The sequence below is a fragment of the Marmota monax genome, unplaced genomic scaffold (assembly GCF_021218885.2).
Source record: "Marmota monax isolate L192 unplaced genomic scaffold, Marmota_monax_Labrador192_F-V1.1 WCK01_AAM20220418_F8-fsc00007, whole genome shotgun sequence".
NCBI lineage: Eukaryota > Metazoa > Chordata > Mammalia > Rodentia > Sciuridae > Marmota > Marmota monax.
This window is the reverse complement of record NW_026692781.1, coordinates 18,458,221-18,479,715: the sequence shown is the minus strand read 5'-3', so window position 1 is coordinate 18,479,715 and position 21,495 is coordinate 18,458,221. Positions and strand designations below refer to the sequence as shown.

Genomic DNA, 21,495 nt, shown 5'->3' with positions numbered 1-21,495 from the left:
ATGTCAAGAATTGACAGAGCTCCAAAGATATTTTGTTGGGCCTTGGAGATTCAGTGATGTAACTGGACTGAAGAAACAATGTAAATAGAATACGACCTGTTACTCACACTCTGAAAATAGTGAAAACCACCTAAAAACCAAAGTTGGATTTACTTAAATAGTTAACAAAAATTTATTGCAAGAGTATTTTTCACTGAATTTACAGTTTCAAGGAACATGGTACAAAACATAGTGCCATCAGCTTTGTCTAAATGTTAAATAGGTGCAAATACACAAAGATTAGAAATAAAAACTGGAGAGCATACTTTATAACATAAATTACAGTACTATAAATATATTTTATGTACATTATACATACTCTTAAGACATCATTTTAATATACAGCATATATTGTATTGATTTTCAAACTATTCAGTGCTTTAATAATGTTATATATCAGAAACTTAAGAATTTATTTGCATCATTACACTTACAGTAAATGAATTGAAATCAATAAGGCCATATTTTGGCCAGGTTTTTATCATCAGTTATACATCCAATTATTCATTGAGATGAATTCCCACGCATATAGTCATGGTTTTAATGTATTTTATTTTCCTGTTTATGGTAATGACTAGAAGAGGGGTTGCAGAGGGATGACAGCTGGGTGTGGGGAAAGCAGTGAAGGAAAGAGCGCATGAGGCAAAGGCGGGAAAGCCAGATGGCTAGGATGAAGAACTGAAGCTGGAATGATTGGCATCTGAGGAGGAGCAACAAAAGTTGGTTGGTTCCCAGGACAAAGCCTGGGTCCTACTGTTCCTACTGAGATCTGAGGTATAGATGTTCTGGCGAGAGCTGGGACTTGGGAAAGAAACTGTTGATGTGGTTGAAGCACTTTAAAGGTTCCTGCAGCTGCTGCGGCAGCGGCAGCTGCAGCAGCTGCAGCACGCTGCTGCAAAACAGTGTGATGGATTGTGGTTACAGAGGTAGAACATAAGGGCTGCTGCAAAGGCAAAGGCTGCAGAGGTGTGCTCGGGGGAGGGAGAGGAGCTGGAGGAAAAGTAAATTTGACCTTGTTGGCCAGCATGTTTGGCTGTATAATGTGCTGGTAGACCTCACACGGTAGATTTTTGAATTTGTCATGGTTTTCTAGTGGGATCAATAATGCTTGTTCTGGTAAAGCTAATGGAGCCAGGATTTGCTCTGTTGTTACAAAGGTATGACCATTGACATGTGCTTCCTTGAATGGTAGTGGTGGTTGTGTGTTAAGTATTCCTGAATTATAACACAGCCACTCTGTTGATGCCTCATTCATTTTTCCTTGTGGAAGGGCCTCAGCCAATTCATAATGACAAAGGTATGATTTAGGCTGTGACTGTCTAAAGTTCCTTTCGATATTAGGCACCTTGAAAGGAATTTGCTTTTCATTAATATTTGTAGTCTCACTTCTTTCTTTGTGTTCAGGCAAAGCATTGCCAATTGCTTCTTTTGTTGGGGCACTATCTACATAGACAGATGTGGTAGGAGCATTGGAAACCCCTGACAGTTCAATAGAAGTGGCCTCTGCTACTAACTGGTCAGTTTCATCATTGGTTTCAGAAGGCAAGAGATTGCTAGGATGAAAAATCAATTTGTTTGTTCCTTGGTCTGGTTGTTCTGAGTTCCTTTCAATATTTGCAACTTCTTGTGGTTTTATTTCTTCATTTTTCCCCTCACTCATTATCCCATCTGGATGACTTAAAGAAGAGCTCCTTTTCATGGAATAATCTGTATTTTCTTTGATTTCCAAAGGTTCACCTCCAGTGTATAATCTGCTTCTTTTTCTCCTTCTTTTCTTTTTAGGCTTACAGGGAGCAATTGAAGCTCTTGCTGGCTTCAAAAATTCTTCTGGTAAATAATTCTGTCGATTTAAACTTTCATCTGAAGAATAACAGTACGAATGTTGTCTACGTTTTCGATGGAATCTTTCTGATTCATTCATGAGAGAATTGTAACCTCTCTTAACAGGCTGATTCTGACTCACGCACTCTGTGTTTTTCTGAAGAGCTATGCATCTGTGGTCCTGACTACAGCTTGACAGTCTGGATTTCCAACAGCAGTAAGTTCTGGAGTATGTTAAATTATGCTTCCCAGAATATATCATTGTTGGATGTGATTGTCCTTTTAAAAGTATTGTGTTCTTTTTGCAATGGTTTTTAGAACTGATGGTATCACTGTTACTATATTCGATATTCCAGGTTTTACATATTTCTTCATTTTCATTTAAGTATGTAGATGATGACTTAGGCTTTTTTTCAGGTAACTTATGTGAGTCTAATAATTGCCCTGCAGCTAAATACTGTCTTTCTGAAATTGGTTCCAGTGGATTTTTCCTAGTTCTATCAGGATAACTATTTTCCATTTCCATTTTGCAGTGACTTTCTGATTCTTTGGTTTTCTGCCCATGATGATGCTGACATAATTTTCTCCTTTTTTTCTTTCTTTTACTTTTATGGAACCAATGTTCATGAGTGTCTTTCAACCGTATTTTATTGCATTTCTCATTCATAGTGTCATGCTTTATTTGATTTCTAGTAAAATGATATTTTTCTGTTTTCCTTGTCCCACAGGAAATATTTTTAGACATCTGACCCATATTCTCATGTTTTCCAGACTCACAACTATTGGGAAGAGTATCATCAGCTAAAAGAGGAGTGACTTGTGTGTATTCAGTTTTGCTGTCACCAATTTCACAATCTGTGATTTCTGTAAGCGATGTATCCTTGCAATCAGAAACTGACCTCTTGCAAAAGTCTTCTCCCTTCTGCTGAGAAGAAAGGTCATTTAAGGTTACCTTATTCTTATCTAGATTATTTTTTAATTTGGTGGACTTAAAGTCAAAACAGAGAGGATTGCAGCTATAAGAAATCGATGGCTCAGTATTTGTGTAAACCAGCATTTCTGATGGCCACTGAAGAACTGTTGATCCACATTTGTTGAGTACAGGTACAAAGGGCTCACATGGTCTCTTATATAGATCTACTTTTTTATGTAAGATTGTATTACCCTCTTCAGTATTTGAAGGGTCCAGTATCTCAGAGCCATTTTTATTTTCAATTTCAATAGAGGGTGAACCATTATCCTTAATGTTTTCTTCTGTAATAGCTTGCACAGATATACAATCCTTAGACATTTCGAAAACTGTGGATTGATTTCCTAACAACTCAGAACTATTGTCACTCACAGGTATGCCTTCATTAATACTAACATCTTCGAGTGATATTTGATCTGTTAATGGAACTGAATTTTGGCAATCATCTGCATTGGAAGTAAAAGGGAGTTGAAGCTGGCAAAATGAAGGTAATAATAATGTGTCTTTTTCATTAGAAACTTCTTTCATCTCTTGAGTTTGAGCAATTTCTTTCTCAGTGCTCATTGCCTCTGGTGGATGAAAAGAGTTAGCTTTTTCCCCAGAACTCAAAAGCGCATCTGTTGGTAAAGATAGTTGAAGATGACAAGTGCTGGGGACAAATCTACTTTTTCTGCTAAATTCTTTCTCCACAGAGGCATCATCATTGTATTCAGAGAAGGCTGCAGCTGAGGACTCCAGCTTTACAGATGCTTTCTTTGGAAATGCAAAAGAGAAGCCGATTTTGTGTCTGTGAATTCCCTGGACTTGATCCCCAACTTGGTTATTTTTTGCTGTATAATTATTTGTGCTTTCTGGATCTGCAGCAACAGTGGTAACATCTTTAGTATTTTCTTCATTGTGGATCAAAGTATATTTGAAATCTTGCTGGTTGTTAGCTGAATCCACAACTCTTTTAGCAATTTCATTACAGTTTTCTTTCACAGTAACAGTTGTTGACTTGAACATGGGGCCACTTCCAGGAGCACTACAAAAAGAAACCAAATGTACGTTAAATAGGACACTTCGAAGGAAAAACACTCAGACTCTTAAATCTTAGAAATGTCATTAAAATATATATAATTTTATTTTTAAATTATTGCAAGAATTATTTTCATATGCTGCAATTGCTTTCCACACTGTCACAGTAGCTCTTAGCTATTGGTTATTGTTTGGGATAACTAGGAAATATGTCTTATAAACTCTTACAGTAAAAAGAGCAATGTCTCAGACACTCCTGTGCTCTCAGAGCATTGCTTCTTGTCCAAGATTTTCCACCTCCACATCCTATTCAGTGACATTTTGGAGTGTTACAAAACTCCTTAAAGTAAAATTATTTTTAATTCACAAATAGTTGAATTTATTGATGTTATATAGTTGACTTTATTGATATTTTATGAAAAATATGAAAGAAATTGAAAAATCACACAATCATGACCTTAGAAACGCTGAGAATTTGATTTAACAATTCAGTTCAACAGCATTCACTCAGAACCTACCATGGTCCAAGTGGTTTGCTGTCATGCAAAGATATCTAAGAAATATTACTGTCTTAATGATAGCTTGTTGCTAGGCTCAATATTAAAATTATCATGAAATTGTAAGTTACATCATAGTATACAGTAATGCAGGACAAAAGACCACTTTTTAAAGATGTGAATTGTATTTATTTGGCATTACAGTATGCCATAAATAGTGAACATTGATTTTAAAAAATCTATGTGGTCAGCACATAAATATTAGAAATCCTTCCATCTTGTGCAGAATCTTCCTGGCTATTTTAAAAATTTAGTTTTGGGGAAGTTATAAATGACCAAACATTTTTATTGGGATATTTTCTGTAATTACCAATATAATGTACTCTTCCTTATCTGCTACTAAGTAACAGCAGTAGCAGCTTCTATTTGCACATCTTTAGAAGCACAGAGTTAATGATAAAATTATGCCTGTTTGCAAATATTATTTCTAGAACATTAAATCACATAAGTTCCATGGTTCTCTATAATATTTACTTCAAATGTTATAATTTTCCATTTATCCTCTCATAGATTAAAAACATATATCTGGTTAGTATATGTATATGTATATATATATACATATATATATGCACATATATATACATGTGTGTATGTGTATTAATAAATATATATTAGTAAAAGCTATCTGGTTAACTTATGATATATATGTATATATATTTTGGTAAAAAGCACATATTTGGTTAGTGTGTGTGTGTGTGTGTGTGTGTGTATATATATATATATATATATATATATATATATATATATATATATATATAAAATATATACATGTGCCCATGTATATAGGATTCATATAGGATTCTAAATATGTTCAAATTTTATTTTAATGATTTTTTTTCCAAATTCTGGCATGCCTGAAAATGTTTTGGTACATCAGCAAATTTCATTCAGTATAAAATACATTTGTTATAAAATAACTTTGTTATAGACAGTAACAAGAGAAGTTTTATTTATCAGGAGGGGAAAAAAGCACACTTTTAAAAGTGGTCTTCTTTTAATAACATTGCCCTGGCTGGGATTGTGAGGTCTATATAATGATACTTTTGACATCTTATAGTTGTTCACTGTGAGAAGCAGGCCAAAGTTTAAGAGTTGCAAACTTCTAACAGTCCAGTTATAGTTTATTCACAGTGAAACTAATTTTGATCTGCTTTTGATGTGCAGAGCATCTTCCTGACCTTTTTTTTTAAATGTCAAAGAAAATTTCAAATAAAAGTTCTCCAAAATTTTGTTTAAAAAATAAGATCCTCCAAAACTCCCTTTGCAAAAAAGGTCATAGACAGTCTCTTACTCTCTTCTTCAATCAAATGTTTTGAATTTCACCAAGAAATAGGATAGCTTTCAATCCAGATAGCTTAAATTGCAACATAATATGAATCTACTTTTTTATAAACAAAAATTATAGTAACTTTGGCATTTTTATCGAAATGTGCATTAAACAGGTGTTTGCATAAAATTCAAATTCAAATGACTGTTTACAGCCTACAGAAGTCCATGAAAACATGTGTGTTTTATTCTGGGTACAGAAATAAATAGACTGTGCCCTTTATTTCTAACTCCCCCAAGTTTTTGGGGGGGGTTTTTGGTCATGTTTTAAGAAAACTTCACATTTCATTTCATACGCACCATACAGTTTCCTTTCTTAGCTCGGCCAGCTTGTGCAGACGTTGGAGTGCCTTTTCCTGTTTTCTTTCATCTTTTCTGGATTTAGATGCTACATTTCGAGCAAATTCCCTTTGTTTCAGTTCTTTGAGTCTCTATTAAAAAAATGGAAATGATTAATAGTATTTGAGTCTATGGCAATTTTAAAGTTCTAGTGCTGTTGGAATTTCCCAATGTAACATTTTTTTACCTCATCAAAGGAAAACAATAATCATCACAACCCATTTTTTTAAAAAAATATTTTCTTCCACCTTGGCTTGTGAAAGTGTACAAGCTTATTGCTACATTACAACAAAAAGTATATCTGTAGCTTAGGTAAATATGAAATGTAATTTTCTTCTCTTCATATTGATTATTGTTTGCTAAGTTTCTCTGCCAAATTTAGATGAAGCATTTTATAGTCTTACAAACTCTTAAGTTTCATACAACTTCAATTCACTGTATATTTCAATTATATATAATAAAATCCCTTATATTTTGATGTGCTCTATACTAAAAAGTCATCTGGTCCTTCTCATATTTTCTAAGAGTGAATGTCTTATATTAGTTCATAAGGCAAATTATGATATGATATAAACGAGTACCTTCTCTCAAATATCAGACACATTTCCCAAATAACTCAAGACCTTGGAAGAAAATTAATATTGTTTTCTAAGGGTTCTTGTTCCCTTGGGCAGTGTTCTTCATCTATATTAAAGGAGCTTATTTTCTTTGTTGAATGTTAGAAAAAGAGCATACAGAGTTGAACACAGTTGATAGACAAGACATATATGTAGTATGATTTAAGGGAAATCAAAGTGGTCTTCCACCCCAGATATTTTCACTATGATCTTTCATGGAGATGATGTACAGTTTTTAAAATTATTAAAGGAGTATTTTCCCCTGATGTTTTATGTTCCTATGTTAATTGTGATATGTCAGTCTAAGACCAGCATTCTAAGAAAATTAAAAAATACACTTGTCACATTTTGATGAAATTATGAATACAGTTTTAATAAATGTCTTGTACATATACACTGATGTGTATCAGGGACTTAGAATAATGCCAAATATATTAAAATGCCTATTAAATAAATATTTGTTATTAAGTGAATTTATTATATCCTCAAAATTAGGAATTTTCTATTAATCTTAAGAAAAATTTAGTCATTCTGATTAAATAACATTAGACTCCTGGTGATCCTGGATTATAACTGGATTCTGACTGTACCACTTACATCGAGCATAAACACAACTTCAGTTTCAAATAATTTCTAATATTTAAATTTATAGAAGATACATGTGTATATATATTTAAGTATCTATTATTTATCTACATCTGTGTGATTATTGTTGAATTATTTTTAATTATACAAAGTTAATTTTGAGACTTTTACATTCATTTACACTGACACATCAGTACAAAAGGAGATTTTGCAAAGTAGAATTTGACAAAGGATAAACCATGTCATAAATGTGTAAATTGAACAAATATGTCATATAAAGTAGAGCATTGATATCATTATATCAATATGACTAATAAAACTAGCTACAACTTTATAATGTACATAAATTATTTTTATCTTAAAACCGGATCTGGATTTAAAGCATAATAACTCAAGAAAAGTTTACTTCTCAGTTTTAAGAATTTATAGTTTTGGTCATTTATATTTGTTAAAACTTTACATAGACTCAATAAACAATTATTGAGCATTAGCAACAGTTACTCTGTTAAATGTTTAGGATTTTTTAAATAATATTTTTATGATCATAGAATATGTCTTTAAATCTTTAAAAGTACCTGAGGGCAAGTGTGTGAATGTGTTTATGTATACGATGCAGAAATAAGAAGAGATCATACCCTGAAAATGTTAGCAATCCCTTTTTGGGATATTCTTACAGTGTTACTGTGCCTAAAAACAGACAGGCATGTCCTAAAAATAACAAGGAGGGCTACTAAGGAAAGGTGATGCCTGAGTTCTGTCTTGAACAATTCGCAGCAATAGCCTGAGGAAGAAAGGTTAGACATTGGAGATGGAAGGGTATTACCAGGAAAAATAAACTGTTTTGTACAAACAGAAACAAGAACATGCATTTTCTAAAACATATCTATGTAGGGAAATATGGCTAGAGTGGAGTATATGTGCAGAAGTGATAAGAATGGATAAATAATTGTCTAGTCAAATCATGGGAGATCTTATTTGTTATATGTTTCTATTATATTTCCTTTACTGAGAAATACTCTCTGTCATTGCATGAAATGTGCTAAGTGGCACAGAGTCAAAAAGTTGCAATACTAATGGAAGAGTGAATCAACAAAGAATCTTTTATAAAATAGTATTTTATTGGGAAGCTGCAAGCAACAAACAAGGAAGGTAGACTTTAGAGTTTTTAATAAAAGTTAATTTCATATATATATATATATATACACATATATATACATGTATATATACACACACACATATATACATGTATAATAAATAAGATACACGTAATAATATAATGTTACAATTAGTGGGTTTACATTTTATTAATAAAAGTAAAATGTTTCTAACGAAAAGCAAAGCTTCCATTCTGAAGCAATTATAGGAAGTGCCAAGACTTTTATGAATTACTCTTTCAAATTAATCACTGTGATTTGAATTAATCTAGTTGCATTGACACAGTGATGACTACCAGGGTGCCATTTTGAAATGTCAATACTGTTATCTTAGCATTAGTATGATTGGCTTATAGACATAACTGAGGCCTCTGCCCAAATGCTGATTTTGAAAATGGTGTGTGTTTAAAGTGTTCCTGTGTCAGGATTGCAGAGCTTGTCCAGAAGTGCAGAGCTACATCCACTTGATACTGCTAATCTTTATCATATCTAGACACATACTTCTCTGAACTTGACACTTCTTGATATTAGGATTAACCAGCTCATGTGACATTTTGGTAATATTCAATTGCAGAGCTTAGAGACCTGAACAAACAATTTGGAGAGTGTTATGGTCATAATTTGCCAGCGTTGATATACTTTCATATAAGTTTTTATAGCAAAACCAAAATCCAAATCATATTTTATATAGAGATTAATTCTGAAATACACATAATAGAAACTAAATAAATTCTTTTAAGAATTCAAAATGGAAATAGTATAATTTAAGTTTCATGCAAATAAATACACAAGACAATACCCATGAGGTTTATGGAGTGAGGTCTATGGAATACCAATATTACAAAAAGTTCCCCAGCAATTTATTGAAAATAACTCAAAAGAAATTCTTAGTGATATATATCAAGACAGGAATCTCAGTTAAGTAGAATTTTAAAATAAGAAAAATTATTAAAAAGAAATCATGTGAAGAAATAGTCTAAGTATCCTACTCCAAAACAAAGTGTAATGAACCATGACATATAATTTAATATATGTATTGTATATATTCAATGAGAAAATGGCAAAGCATAGTAGATCAATATTCTTTGATATGATATCTTCTCAGAGGGCCTACTCTATTTTTTCCCTGAGTTACTAGGATTGGTTCTTTTTTAATTATTTTTTTATAATTTTTTTTTTTTTTTAGAGATCGAGAAAATTTTTTAATATTTATTTTTTAGTTTTCGGCAGACACAACATATTTGTATGTGGTGCTGAGGTTCCAACCCGGGCCGCACGCATGCCAGGTGAGCGCGCTACCGCTTGAGCCACATCCCCAGCCCCATGATGGGTTCTTTAGAGAGCCTAAGGTCACCAGGGCAACACAGGATGTCAACATTAGTCCTCAAATATGTTCTCAGCAAACCCAGGAAGTGGAAGTGTTGTGAAGATCCTGGTTTCAGGGTAGCAGATAAAGTTGAGAGACTGGCCAAAATGTTATTCAATGCGAGGAGAAAGAGTGAAGGTGAGCAGTAGCATAGATTCCAACCAACAAACGAGAAAACATAAAACTTTATGTTAGATCACCAGTTTGTGCTTAAACAGTCAAGTCAACCATGTTGTGTTAAAACCACAAACTAAACTTCCATAAACATTCTTGTATTTATGCTTTTTAACCCTGCCCAGTCACAAGACAGGTTCCTACAAGTAAAAATTCTGGGATAAAATATGTGCATGTGCTGTTTTTGAAACTTGTATTGTTTTCCAAACCGTTGCCCATAATTTTACACCATTTTTACATTCCTCCTAACATATGGAAGTCTATGTATCATCCCCAAACCTGAGAAACAACTCTCATTTTTCTTAAGTGCTATATTGTTAACTTCTTGCCTATAATTCCTGTGTTTAATGGGGACACTAAAAAATATCTTCTGTATTTCTTCATTTTGAATTAATATTGCTCCTTAAAATGGATTATGCACTATTGTATACATTACTTTGTTTTATTCTGAAAATAAATATGTAAGTAGACAAAGCTTATATTATGTTCCTCAGTTTTTTTGTCACTATATCCAAAATAACTTGATAAAAACAACTTACAGGAGAAAATATTTATTTGGGGGTCATGGTTTCAGAGGATTCAGTCCATGGTCAGCTGGCTGTAAGGCAGAATCATGGTGGAAGGGTACGGCGGAAGAAAGGTGCTCAGCTCATGGCATCCAGAAAACAGAGAAAAAGAGAAACAGAAAAAAAAAAAAAAAGTCCAGGGACAGACACAGTCCCCAAGGTAACTTCCCTAGTGATCTACTTCCCCCAGCCACTCATCAACCTGTAGTTTCTACCACCTTCCAATGGTTCATTCAAATTATTAATCCATCAAAAAGATTAATCCCCTGAAGAGATCAGAACCCTTGTGATCCAATCTTCTCACCTTTGAACATGGCTGAATTGACTAACACATGAGCTTTGGGGGGATACTCAGATCCAAAACATAACAGTACTCGTATTTAGAATTGAGAAAATTGAAGGCAAGCAAAGTTGTCCAGAGTCACTGTAAGTGGTAGAGTCACATTGGAATTGGGATGTCCTGAATCATGCCCTTGATCTTCTATATTTACTCTGCTATATGTTATTCAAGCTGTCTGCAGCTCTGAATGGTTTGTCTGTGATGCATGTATTCATTTACCCTTCATTGAGTAGCCTCCATTTATTTGTCAAGTGCTATGCTAGCACGGTTGCTGTGACAAAGATGAAAAAATGTTCTGCTCTTTTTCATGATAGTTTCATCATAGTTGACGGAGAGAGAGATAAAAACCACATAAATATGTTAGTTGAATGAATCATAATGAAAAGTGATGTGGATAGAACAAAGTTAAGCAGAGACAGCCACTAGGAACTCAGTAAGGGAAGAGACAGCATTTTCAAATATAGTGATTGAAAAAGGTGTATTTTTTTGTTGTTTTGTTTTGTTTTTTGTGTGTATGTGTAACAAATTAGCACAAATTCATTATCTTAAAATAATCCACATTTATTTTCTCTGGGTTAGTATGTCTATCCTTTGATCAATAAAGGTTTTGGCCTATATTTTTATCTAAAAACTTGTCAAGGAAAAAAAAATCCTAGAGTTTCTGACAGAATTTATTTGGGTCCTTATTGCAGGACAGAGAGCCTGGACTGCCTACTGACCACCATTCAGGGACACTCAGCAACTAGAGGCTGCCAACAGTCTCTTGCTTAAGGAACTTTTCACAAGCTCTTACACCGGAACAGAGGCTTCAAAGTCAGCAGGAAGAGCTCCTTTCCCATTTTGTTAAGATGAATTCATAAAATATTGTATATAAAGCAACATAGTCAATGGTGAGACCGTCTCTTACTTTTCCATATTTTATCTAGTTAGTAACAAGTCATGAGTTTTGTTTATACTTAAGAGAAGCAGTTTACATTTAAAAGACAAGGCACACTGGAAATCAGCTTTGGATATTTTCACCAGTGGAGATCACATTGCGATGGGAAAATTTGAGCAAAAATTTGTAGGAGGTAAGGAATGAACTATTATGATATTTCAAGGAAAAAGAGAGAGAAAAGGGGGGGAGAAGAGGGGAGGGAGGGAGGAAGGGAAGGAGATAGAGAAAAAAAAAAGAAAGAGAGAGAGAGAGAGAGGGAGAGAGAGGGAGGGAGGGAGGGAGGGAGGGAGGGAGGGAGGGAAAAGAAAACCTCCAGAGATAATAACCAGGGCAAAAGTAATATGAATTGCAGGCCATTTATTTTTGATCACTGCTCCTGGTGGTTTTATGCCTAGTTGGTTGCATTGATGCTCTAGAGATGCTAGTTTATAAAGGGTGGAGAAAGAAGAGTTATCCAAATTACAACACTGGGCAGGTGACAGTTGACAGAGGGAGGGGAAACATGGACATAGTTTATAGATGGTTCTAGAAGAGATGCAAGCACTGTCTAAGGGTGCTACAACTCCTTTCTAGGACATCCCTGAAGGACAATGGAGGTGAATCCTCCCAATGGGTGGAATCTCAAACAGTGAATCTGATTATTCATTTCTCCTGAAATGAGAAATAGCCAGATATGAAATTATACATCAATTCATGAGCCAAGACCAACATGCTAGGTGGCTAGTAGGTGTCAGGGACTAGAAGGAAATTCTCCTTCAAAGAATAGCCTGACAGCCCCCTGGGAGACATCCTGCAGCTACCTATCTCCCTGGAACATCCTGCGGTAATCAGGATCATCAGACACCCTGCAGCTGGCAGTTTTACCACCCACATCCAGCAATTGCTGATTAGAGAGCTTCCCCATCCCCAGCATATAAATACCCCTGTGTGAACAATAAAAGTTTGCAGCTTCATCAGATCTCCTGTCTTGCTGTCATCTCTCCTGTCTCTTGTCCCTTCATTCCTCCCCACCTAGGTTCGCTGCCCACGTTGATGTGTCCTGCGGGACAAGTAGGGACTCAGAAGGAACATGATTGAAACGTTGGTGAAAAGGAGGGCTGAGTATGTGCACTGACTTCTCTGAGAAAGAAATTTATACATATTTATGTCCTATCTGAGTGTTCCTCAAAGGATGACCTCAGATGAGAAGATTTTAACAATCAAAGGAAAAGGAGACTGTTCTATGGAGCCAGGTCAGTCTCCTTCTCCAGTCACACATGTCATTGCCTAATGGGCTTCTGAATAAAGTAGTCACAGTCGTAGAGATAGATGTTATGCAGGAGCTCAGCAACATGGACTTCCACTCACCAAAGCTGATCTGACTCCATCACTGCTGAGTGTGCCCTTGGCCAGCAGCAGAGACCACCACTAATCATGTAGCTCCATGGGATGATCAATCAGCTACCTGGCTGCAGATAGATTGCTTTGAACTAGTTTCTATCATGGAAGGAGTAATATTATGTTTTTCCTGGAGTAGACATTTACTCTGGGTATGAATTTGCACTCACTGTCCACAATGCTGCTCAATAACCTACCATCCACATTTAACAGAATGCTTTATGCGAAATTGTGATATTCCACTTAGAATTTCCCTGATCAAAGAACTCATTTCATAGTAAATAATGCTCAGCATTGAGCCCAGACTCATTGGATTCTTGGGTCTTGCTATGTTTCCCATCATCCTGAAGTAGTTAATTTGATAGAGAGCAGAACAGTGTTTTGAAAATGCAGGACAGCTCCGGCTACATGGCGATACCTTTCAGGATTGCAGCAAAATTCTCCAAAAGGCTGTAGATGCTGTGAATCAGTGGCCAATCTATGGTGCTATGAATTCCATAGCTGGGACTCATGGTTCAAGAGATCAGTTTGTGGGTGAACCTGAGAGTGGCACCACTCCCTATTACTCCTAGTGATCAACTAGTAAAATCCATGCTCTCTATCCCACACTCTATTCTCTGCTGGCCTAGAGCTCTTGATTTCAAAAGGAGAAATACTCTCCAAGGAGACTTATTAATGATCCCAATGAATGAGAAGTTAAGAATGTATCTGGTCACTTTGTCCCCTCCTGCCTCTGAATTGATAGACAAACGAGGGAATCACTGTGCTGGATGGAGATACTGGTTCTGATTTCCAAGAGACATTGGCTTGTTACCCCACAATAGAAGGAGGAGAAGTATATGTGAAACACAGGTAACCTCTGAGGGCATCTCTTCGTATTTACTTCAATCTGTGATTGAAGTAAAGGAAAACTACAACTCTATTCAGGCAGGACTAATAATGGCCCAGTTCTTTTAGGACAAAGGTTCAGGTCACTTCATCTAATACAGAGCTGTGATCAGCTGAGGTACATTCGGAGGGAAAAAGAAATGGATAGTGGAGGAAGGATGTTACAAATATCAGCTTTGTGTAGCCTATGGATAAAGAGGGCAAACTCTGTGGGTATGTGTGTGTGGGTGTGTTTGTATGTGTGTGCCTGTATCTATCTATATCTACTGTATCTATGTCACTTTTATATATTTTATCCTCTTTTTTTATTTTCCCATTATCATAAAGGATTATTGAATAATATAAGTGTTTTGTTATTGCTAATTTTGCATGATAATATTTAAGTTACATGATATTAAAGACAAGAATGAACATCACCTGATACCTTTGCCTACTATTCTTAGGAAAGGCTTAATGTGTTTTCTGTTGTACATAAGGTAATGTGCCATGTTAGGCAGTGTCACCTTATTACTATGTTTCTTTAGCAATGAAGTATAGTTTAAGGGGATGCATATAGGTGCCAAGTTAACAAAGGTAGACTTGTGATGGTTCATTTTATGTGTCACCTTGAGAAGACCATGGGATCCAGAAAGTCAAATGCTAGATTTTGTTGTGAAGGTATTTTTTAGATGAGGCTAACAATGAAATGACTTTGAGGAAAGTTGATAGAGTACTTGTAATAATGTTTGTGAGCCTCTTTCAATCAATTGAAAGGTGTAAGAGAAAACAGCAAGATCCTCTGAAAAAGGAAGAACTTGTATCTCTAGACAACCTTCAGATTTCCGCCCTGAGTATGTACCTGACACCCTCTCCTGCAGATTCTGAACTTGTCAGCCCCTACAAGTGTGCACAGCAATTCCTTAAACTAACTCTCTCTCTCTCTCTCTCTCTCTCTCTCTCCCTCTCATACACACATATATCCTAATGATTTTGTTTCTCTGGAGAACCCTAATAGAAGATGAGTACTCCACTCATGATGTTTGCAATTAACACTATAAGTTCCTATCATATTATTAATTATATTGTTCTATTTCATTAACAAAATTCCTTTTGTGAGGACAAAAAGGCACTGAATTAAAGTAATAAAAGTCCTAGCCTCCCTTGTAAATAAAAGTGGATAAGTCACACAGTCCCCACTAATAGAATTGTAAACAGATGTCTCTGAAGTAGATATCCCTTTAAAAATATCTCACGAGAAGAAAAACTTTCTGATTTTTTTTTAAACATGATATCCTGTTCCTTCCATGTATAATTGTAAGTCTAGACAGGTAGCAGATAATGGAATGCTATTAGTTTGAAGAGGCCAAGGTGCTAATACAGAAAAATAAAAATGTTCACAGTCCATAATAGCATCATTGAATTACAGCACCAGCCTTGAGGTAATTATTTATATAGTTTGAAAACAAAAGAGACTTTGAGATTTCTCTTATTTATAGTTGAAAATACTCTTAACTTATATATCTGGTTAGTAGACATATCCCTGGATAATTTTCTTCATATTAAGAGACCTCTGTCTTCTCAGATAATATTGAAAGTTCCTTCCTATACTTAACACTCTAAGAAAAATGTTTCCAATGCCATCTTTTAAAATGAAGTTAATTGGTATCAAAATAAAATATATTTAGAGTAATAAGAATTATATTGTGTGTTTCCTATTATAAGTAACTATATTAATTTTTGTTTTAATTCTTCTAATAGTTTCATATTTTGTACTTAATACATTATCCACTATTAATGTTATCCACTATGAATATAATATTCATTATGATTGTTTCCTCAAATATAAAACTCCCTTTCAATCCTAGAGAGTTTTTTCTATCAAGAACTATTTTCATTGGCTCTTGAAAAATCTAAGTATGCTTTTTACCTTATAGAGGAATAATACCCTCAAAATATTACAACTCAATCACCACCTCCATTTCCTGAATCAATTTAGCTCTCTTTGAAAGAGCCTCTGCAGAGTGTTCTATTAGAATGTTAGCAAATATACTTCTTCAAAGAAGGTTAAAATATTCTAGTGGATGTTATCACATTTCAAGGTGTAATTTCTTTCTAGTCATTATTTAATCAATGGCATTATGCTGAGTGATCCTGTAGAAGACTCTTTTTTTTTTTTTTTAAAGTTCTTCTCCTATTACTATCACGGATGGATATGTATCATTTGGACTTTTCTCCTGGCGGCTTTAAAAGCATCTAATCTCTTAATGGCATATCAGATCTGAACAATATCTTTCCCCAAGGCCTCTCATTCTTTAGATTCCATTAACTCAAGGTTCCTTTTGTGGACAAAACCCTCATTCTCCTTCTAATATAAAAGTTTTTGCAATCAGTATGTGTTATGTATAAAACTGATTTTCCGACCATTGAGTTCATTTTCTTAAGTGCTGGATCAGAAGTATCTTGTGCATTGTAAGTGCTCATGAATGCTTGTCAAATTGAATTGGCACAGGATGGCAGTGATTAACTTCTTTTTACAATAGGAGGCTTTGAAAATTTGCTAACAAAAATCTGAATAAGATCTTCAGCAGTATAGGGAGAGCAATGGAAACTTGATTGTAAGAGATATTGACACTATTATTTTAGAAATGTCTGAGCAACTTGAATGGGCAGAAATTGAAGAATGGTTGAATCACAGCTAACTTTATAAGGATACGCTATCATTATTACAAATAATGTTAAAAGTTACCAAATATTTGTGATATGTTTGGATTCTGCTATTATTTTTAAAAGAATATGCCAATATTTTTACAATATAATAAAAAGTATCTTCATTTATATTAATAGTATTAAAATGATGGAAAATATGCAAGTTGCTAATCCTTTTTCTCTCTGTAAGAAAAATCTGAATATTTTACTTTTATTTTCCCTTATATAACATTTTCCATTTTTCTCTTACTATTATGTATTAATTGGATAAGAATTCTTAAATTTAACTTTGAAATATAAGAATGTGATGTATTTTAAAACTGAAGCAACAATTACTCTTATGTGAAATCTTCAAACATATATATTTGTCTTAATAAGTAACTAGATTGTTCCAAAGATTTCCAAGAACTTTGAACATTCACAAGTAAGTCAATATGTTCAATAAAATGGATAAAACTGATCTGGCAAATTTTTTATGTATTTTATTTTTAAGAGTGTGAAATATACCTGAATTGGTTAACATTTTTATTATTTCTTTAGTATAAAGGGAAAATAATATATGTATCCTGTAGAAATACTGGTATGTGGGAAATATACTATATAAATTTAAATCTATTTTTATTTTTTTGACTCTTAAAATAATTTGTACAGTTATAATTTATTAAAGACATTGTGAGTAAACTATTAACAGATGTTTTGTCATCTATAGAGGAATTTTCACCCTGTATAAAATAAGAGCTCTGTTTCTTAAATATATAATAAAGGCGAAATACCAACTCTATAATAGAAAACTTTAATTATCATTACAAATAACTTCAAATTGCATTTGGACTGGGAAGAATGTGAAGACTTTATTAATTTTTGGTAGGCAGTGATAAGTGAGACTTGAGAAAACTAGGATTATTACTTGGCCAGGACCTCAGAGTCTTTTATAAGATATTTGGTTCTTATTTGTGAGATGGGGCTTCTGAGACATAAAGACTACCACATCCATTCATGTGATCACATCTCTCTGTAATTAAATTATAACTGGAATGTTAAAAACCCAGAACTGCTATGGGAAAACAAAAAATCTTGCTAGACAGGATGTGAGATGTTTGCTTATATTCTTCTAAGAGAATCTAATGTTGAGTAATCATTCAAAAATGCATGCATGACAGAATGGCCCATGCCAAAGAAAGCTGTGTCCTCTGGGCACTGAAATGAGAGCAGTGCTTGCTTGGTTATCATGCTAACCTTTATACAATAGCTATTTCAAATTATGTCTCACAGCTTTTGAGGAAACAGATATTCTGACACAGGCTGCCACAGAGATGGAACTCAAAGGTGATGCTTGAACATTTGGGATAAAATTAGCCTGAGGAGTCTAAAGGTAGGGAAAACATGTACTATGATTTCAATGTGTCTCCCCAAAAACATTCATTGGAATTTTAATTCCCACTACAACAGTGTTGGAAAACAGACACTAATCAGAGGTGTTTAGGTTATGAGGGCAAACTGAATAGATAAATGTTATTGTAATGGGCATGAATTTGTTAACTCAGAGGTGGCTCTGTAATAAAGCTGGGAGTTTGTCCCCCTTCTATCTTATCTCTCATCTTCTCTATACACTTCTACCATGGGGCAAAGCAGCAAGAAAAGCTTTTGTCAAGTGTCAGCTCCTGGAATTTGGACTTCCCAGGTCTCCAGAACTGTAGGCAATATGTTTTTGTTTATTATAAATTACCTAGACTGTGATGTTCTTTTATAGTAGACAAAATGGCGTCTGAATCCATGATTCTAGAACAGAATCTTGACCACAATTACAGATGGTCTGAGGAAGCTGTAGAGGGATATACTGTTGGAAACAAATTCGCCTTAAGAGTGAAGTTGAACCTCTTTTTAAATGTTTAGAAATTATTATTCAGTGACATGAGTGAAAATGATGAAGTGGAATTTCCAAAGGCCTGTATGGCACCTCCACAGAAACATGCCCTTGTATTTGCATGCATGGGTACACACACACACACATATACACACAAACAAAGAACACACACACACAAACTCCCAATACACCCACATACACACACACCAAACACAATAGGATAGCTTTATGGGATATTAATTCTCCCTTGTTACAGTGCCAGACCTGGAAAATGAATACCAACACAAAATACTCTACTTAAAAATACTATCTTTTGAAAATAAAGGAAAATTTGGATAGTTCATATAAACAAAGCCAGGTGATTTGTTTCAAGTAAACTAACCTATGAGAAATGCTACAGGAAGCCCTTAAGACTGAAATTAAAGGACACAGGGTGTAATGTGAAGTCATACAAAGAAAAAAAGTACAGTGGTAAAGAGAAGTGCACAGGTAAATATAAAATCAAAATAATGGCATTTCTTTTGCAACTCCTCTATGACGCCTATGTAATTTGAAAACAAATATATAAACCAAAATTATAAAACTTCTAATGTACATGTGATACATAAATTATAATTTATAGTGATAACTTCATAAACAGGGAGGTGTAAACCCGTGCCAGAGCAGCTTTTTAAAATAAAACTAAAGGATATTTGCAAAAGAATGCTATTAGAACACCTACCTCATACTGTCAAGAAAACTCAGATAAAAATAGATTGAAAGACTAAAACTAAGAGCTCAATCTATAAAACTCTCAGAGGAAATCATAGGCCTAGAATTTCATGACCTCAGATATAGCAATGTTTCTGAGCCCAGAACACTAAAGTCTGAAAGAAAAGAAAAAAAACAGGTAAATGGGACTTCATCAAAATTAAGAAATTTTGTGCATCAAAGGACATCACCAAGTTAAATGAAAATACAACCAAGATAATGGAAGAATTGTTTGCAAATAATATAATTTAAAGAAAATGTTCTCAATATATAAACAAAATACAAACAATCCAATTTTTTTAAATTTGGAAAAAGACTTGGACAACTATTTTTCTAAAAAGTTATGCAAGTGGTGAAAAAATAGAGTAAAACCTGCTCAGCATAATTAGTAATTAAGTAAATGTAAATTGAAGCCACAAGTGAATACCATTTCAAACTCACTATGATGCCTAAAATTTAAAAATACAGGGCAATAAATGTTGGCAATAATATGGAGAAACTGAAATTTTTTAAACTTTTTAAAATGGTGCATTATATTTATACAAAATAGTGGAATTTATTGTACATATTTGTACATACACACAAATATAATTATATGATTTGGTCACTTTCATTCCCCAGTACTCCTCTTTTCTCTCCTCTCCTCTCTTCCCCAGTCTCTTTAATGTACTGGTCTCCCTTCTGTTTTCATGAGATTCCCCCATACCACTTTTTTGAGTGGCTTTTAATTACTTTTGAAAATGTACAATAGTATAGAAATTATTGAAAATATTTTGGAAGGTCCTCAAAATTTAAACACAGAATTGCCATATGACCCAGCAATTCTATTCCTATATTTGTACCAAAACTGTTTGAAAAATAGATATTCAAACAAACATTTGTACACAAATGACCAGAGCAGTACCACTTTCCATAGACAAAGTGTGGAAACAAACCAAATCCCTATTAATAATGAAGAAACAAAACTATGGTATATTTAAACACTTGGCTATTATTAATAAGGACATAAAAAGCAGTGTATATTGTAATATAACTCAAAAATATTATACTGTGGGACACAAGCTAGATACAAAAGATTGCATATTGTACAATTCAATTTATATGAAATTGGCACGATAACTGAAGAATAGATACAGAGAGAAGATTAGTAGTCTCTTGGGACTGAGGGTAAGAAAATGGGGAGTGACTATTGAAAAATCCAAGTTATTTCTGGGGTAATTAAAAGTTTTGTAAGTTGATAAAAATGTTGGTTATACCATGTTATATGTACTAGGTGCCACTGAATTGTACACTTGATTATGGTTAATTTTATGTTATAAGAAGAAAATGCATTAATTTTTCTCACATTTTCTAATATAATTATGATTTTATATAAGTATTATTAATTAGTTAATCAAAATGAATAAATATGATTTCAAGACCATCAAACAAAATTTCCAGTGGGGAGAATACAGAATTAAAGGAGGAAAAGCATGTGAAAAAGCAAAAAAAAAAAAAAAAAAAAAAAGCAGAATACAAAACAAAAACAACAACAATGACCTTTTAAATCTTTTTTTTTTTTTACTTACCAATTCGTTTATTTGTATCTGATCTTTGCAGAAACATTAGCATTAAAACTACTACGTTGTTTTCTCTCTCTTTCTTTTTAAATAAAGAGACATTTTACATTGCAGAAAACTGGTTTGACCTGAACAATTGCCAAGGTCATATAGTTTCTCTGTGTAGTCCCATCTAGTAATAAGCTAAGGCTAAATTACATGCTCTTCAATTTCTTGGAGAGGAAAAGGCTCATGAACAGTGCCATTTACTGTACCTGAGGCTAAGATAATATGTAATCTACTAACAACACAGCTTTCACAGGGGCTTCAGAAGACTGCTAGGAATTCCAGACATATTTAAAAATCTATATTTACTGCCACTTTTCCTCATGAAAATGTAGGATATCTCCAGAAGGCTGAGATGTTTAGCATTTAACTGTAAATGATACTGCCCCAGATAAAATTGAAATTGGGGATATATCCAGAAAATGGCCTCAATTCTGCAACCTATATCCAAGATGATATATTATTCATCTTAGCTTTCCCTATAAACTTGTGTCTCTAAAATTGAATCTATTTAAAAAA

General features: G+C 33.9%; 1 protein-coding gene across 1 annotated transcript in view; it reads right to left on the bottom strand.

Annotated features, from left to right (window-relative positions):
• Positions 1–208: 208 nt before the first annotated feature.
• Positions 209–21,495, bottom strand: part of Znf804a (zinc finger protein 804A) — a 304,351-nt gene continuing 283,064 nt past the window's right edge. Inside the window, exons 3-4 of the mRNA XM_046447589.2 lie at positions 6,031–6,161; positions 209–3,854 (exon numbers count right to left, since the gene is read on the bottom strand). Of these exons, the coding sequence (XP_046303545.1) occupies positions 614–3,854; positions 6,031–6,161 (3,372 nt within the window). The 3' untranslated portion in view covers positions 209–613. The remainder of the gene's footprint in view (positions 3,855–6,030; positions 6,162–21,495) is intronic.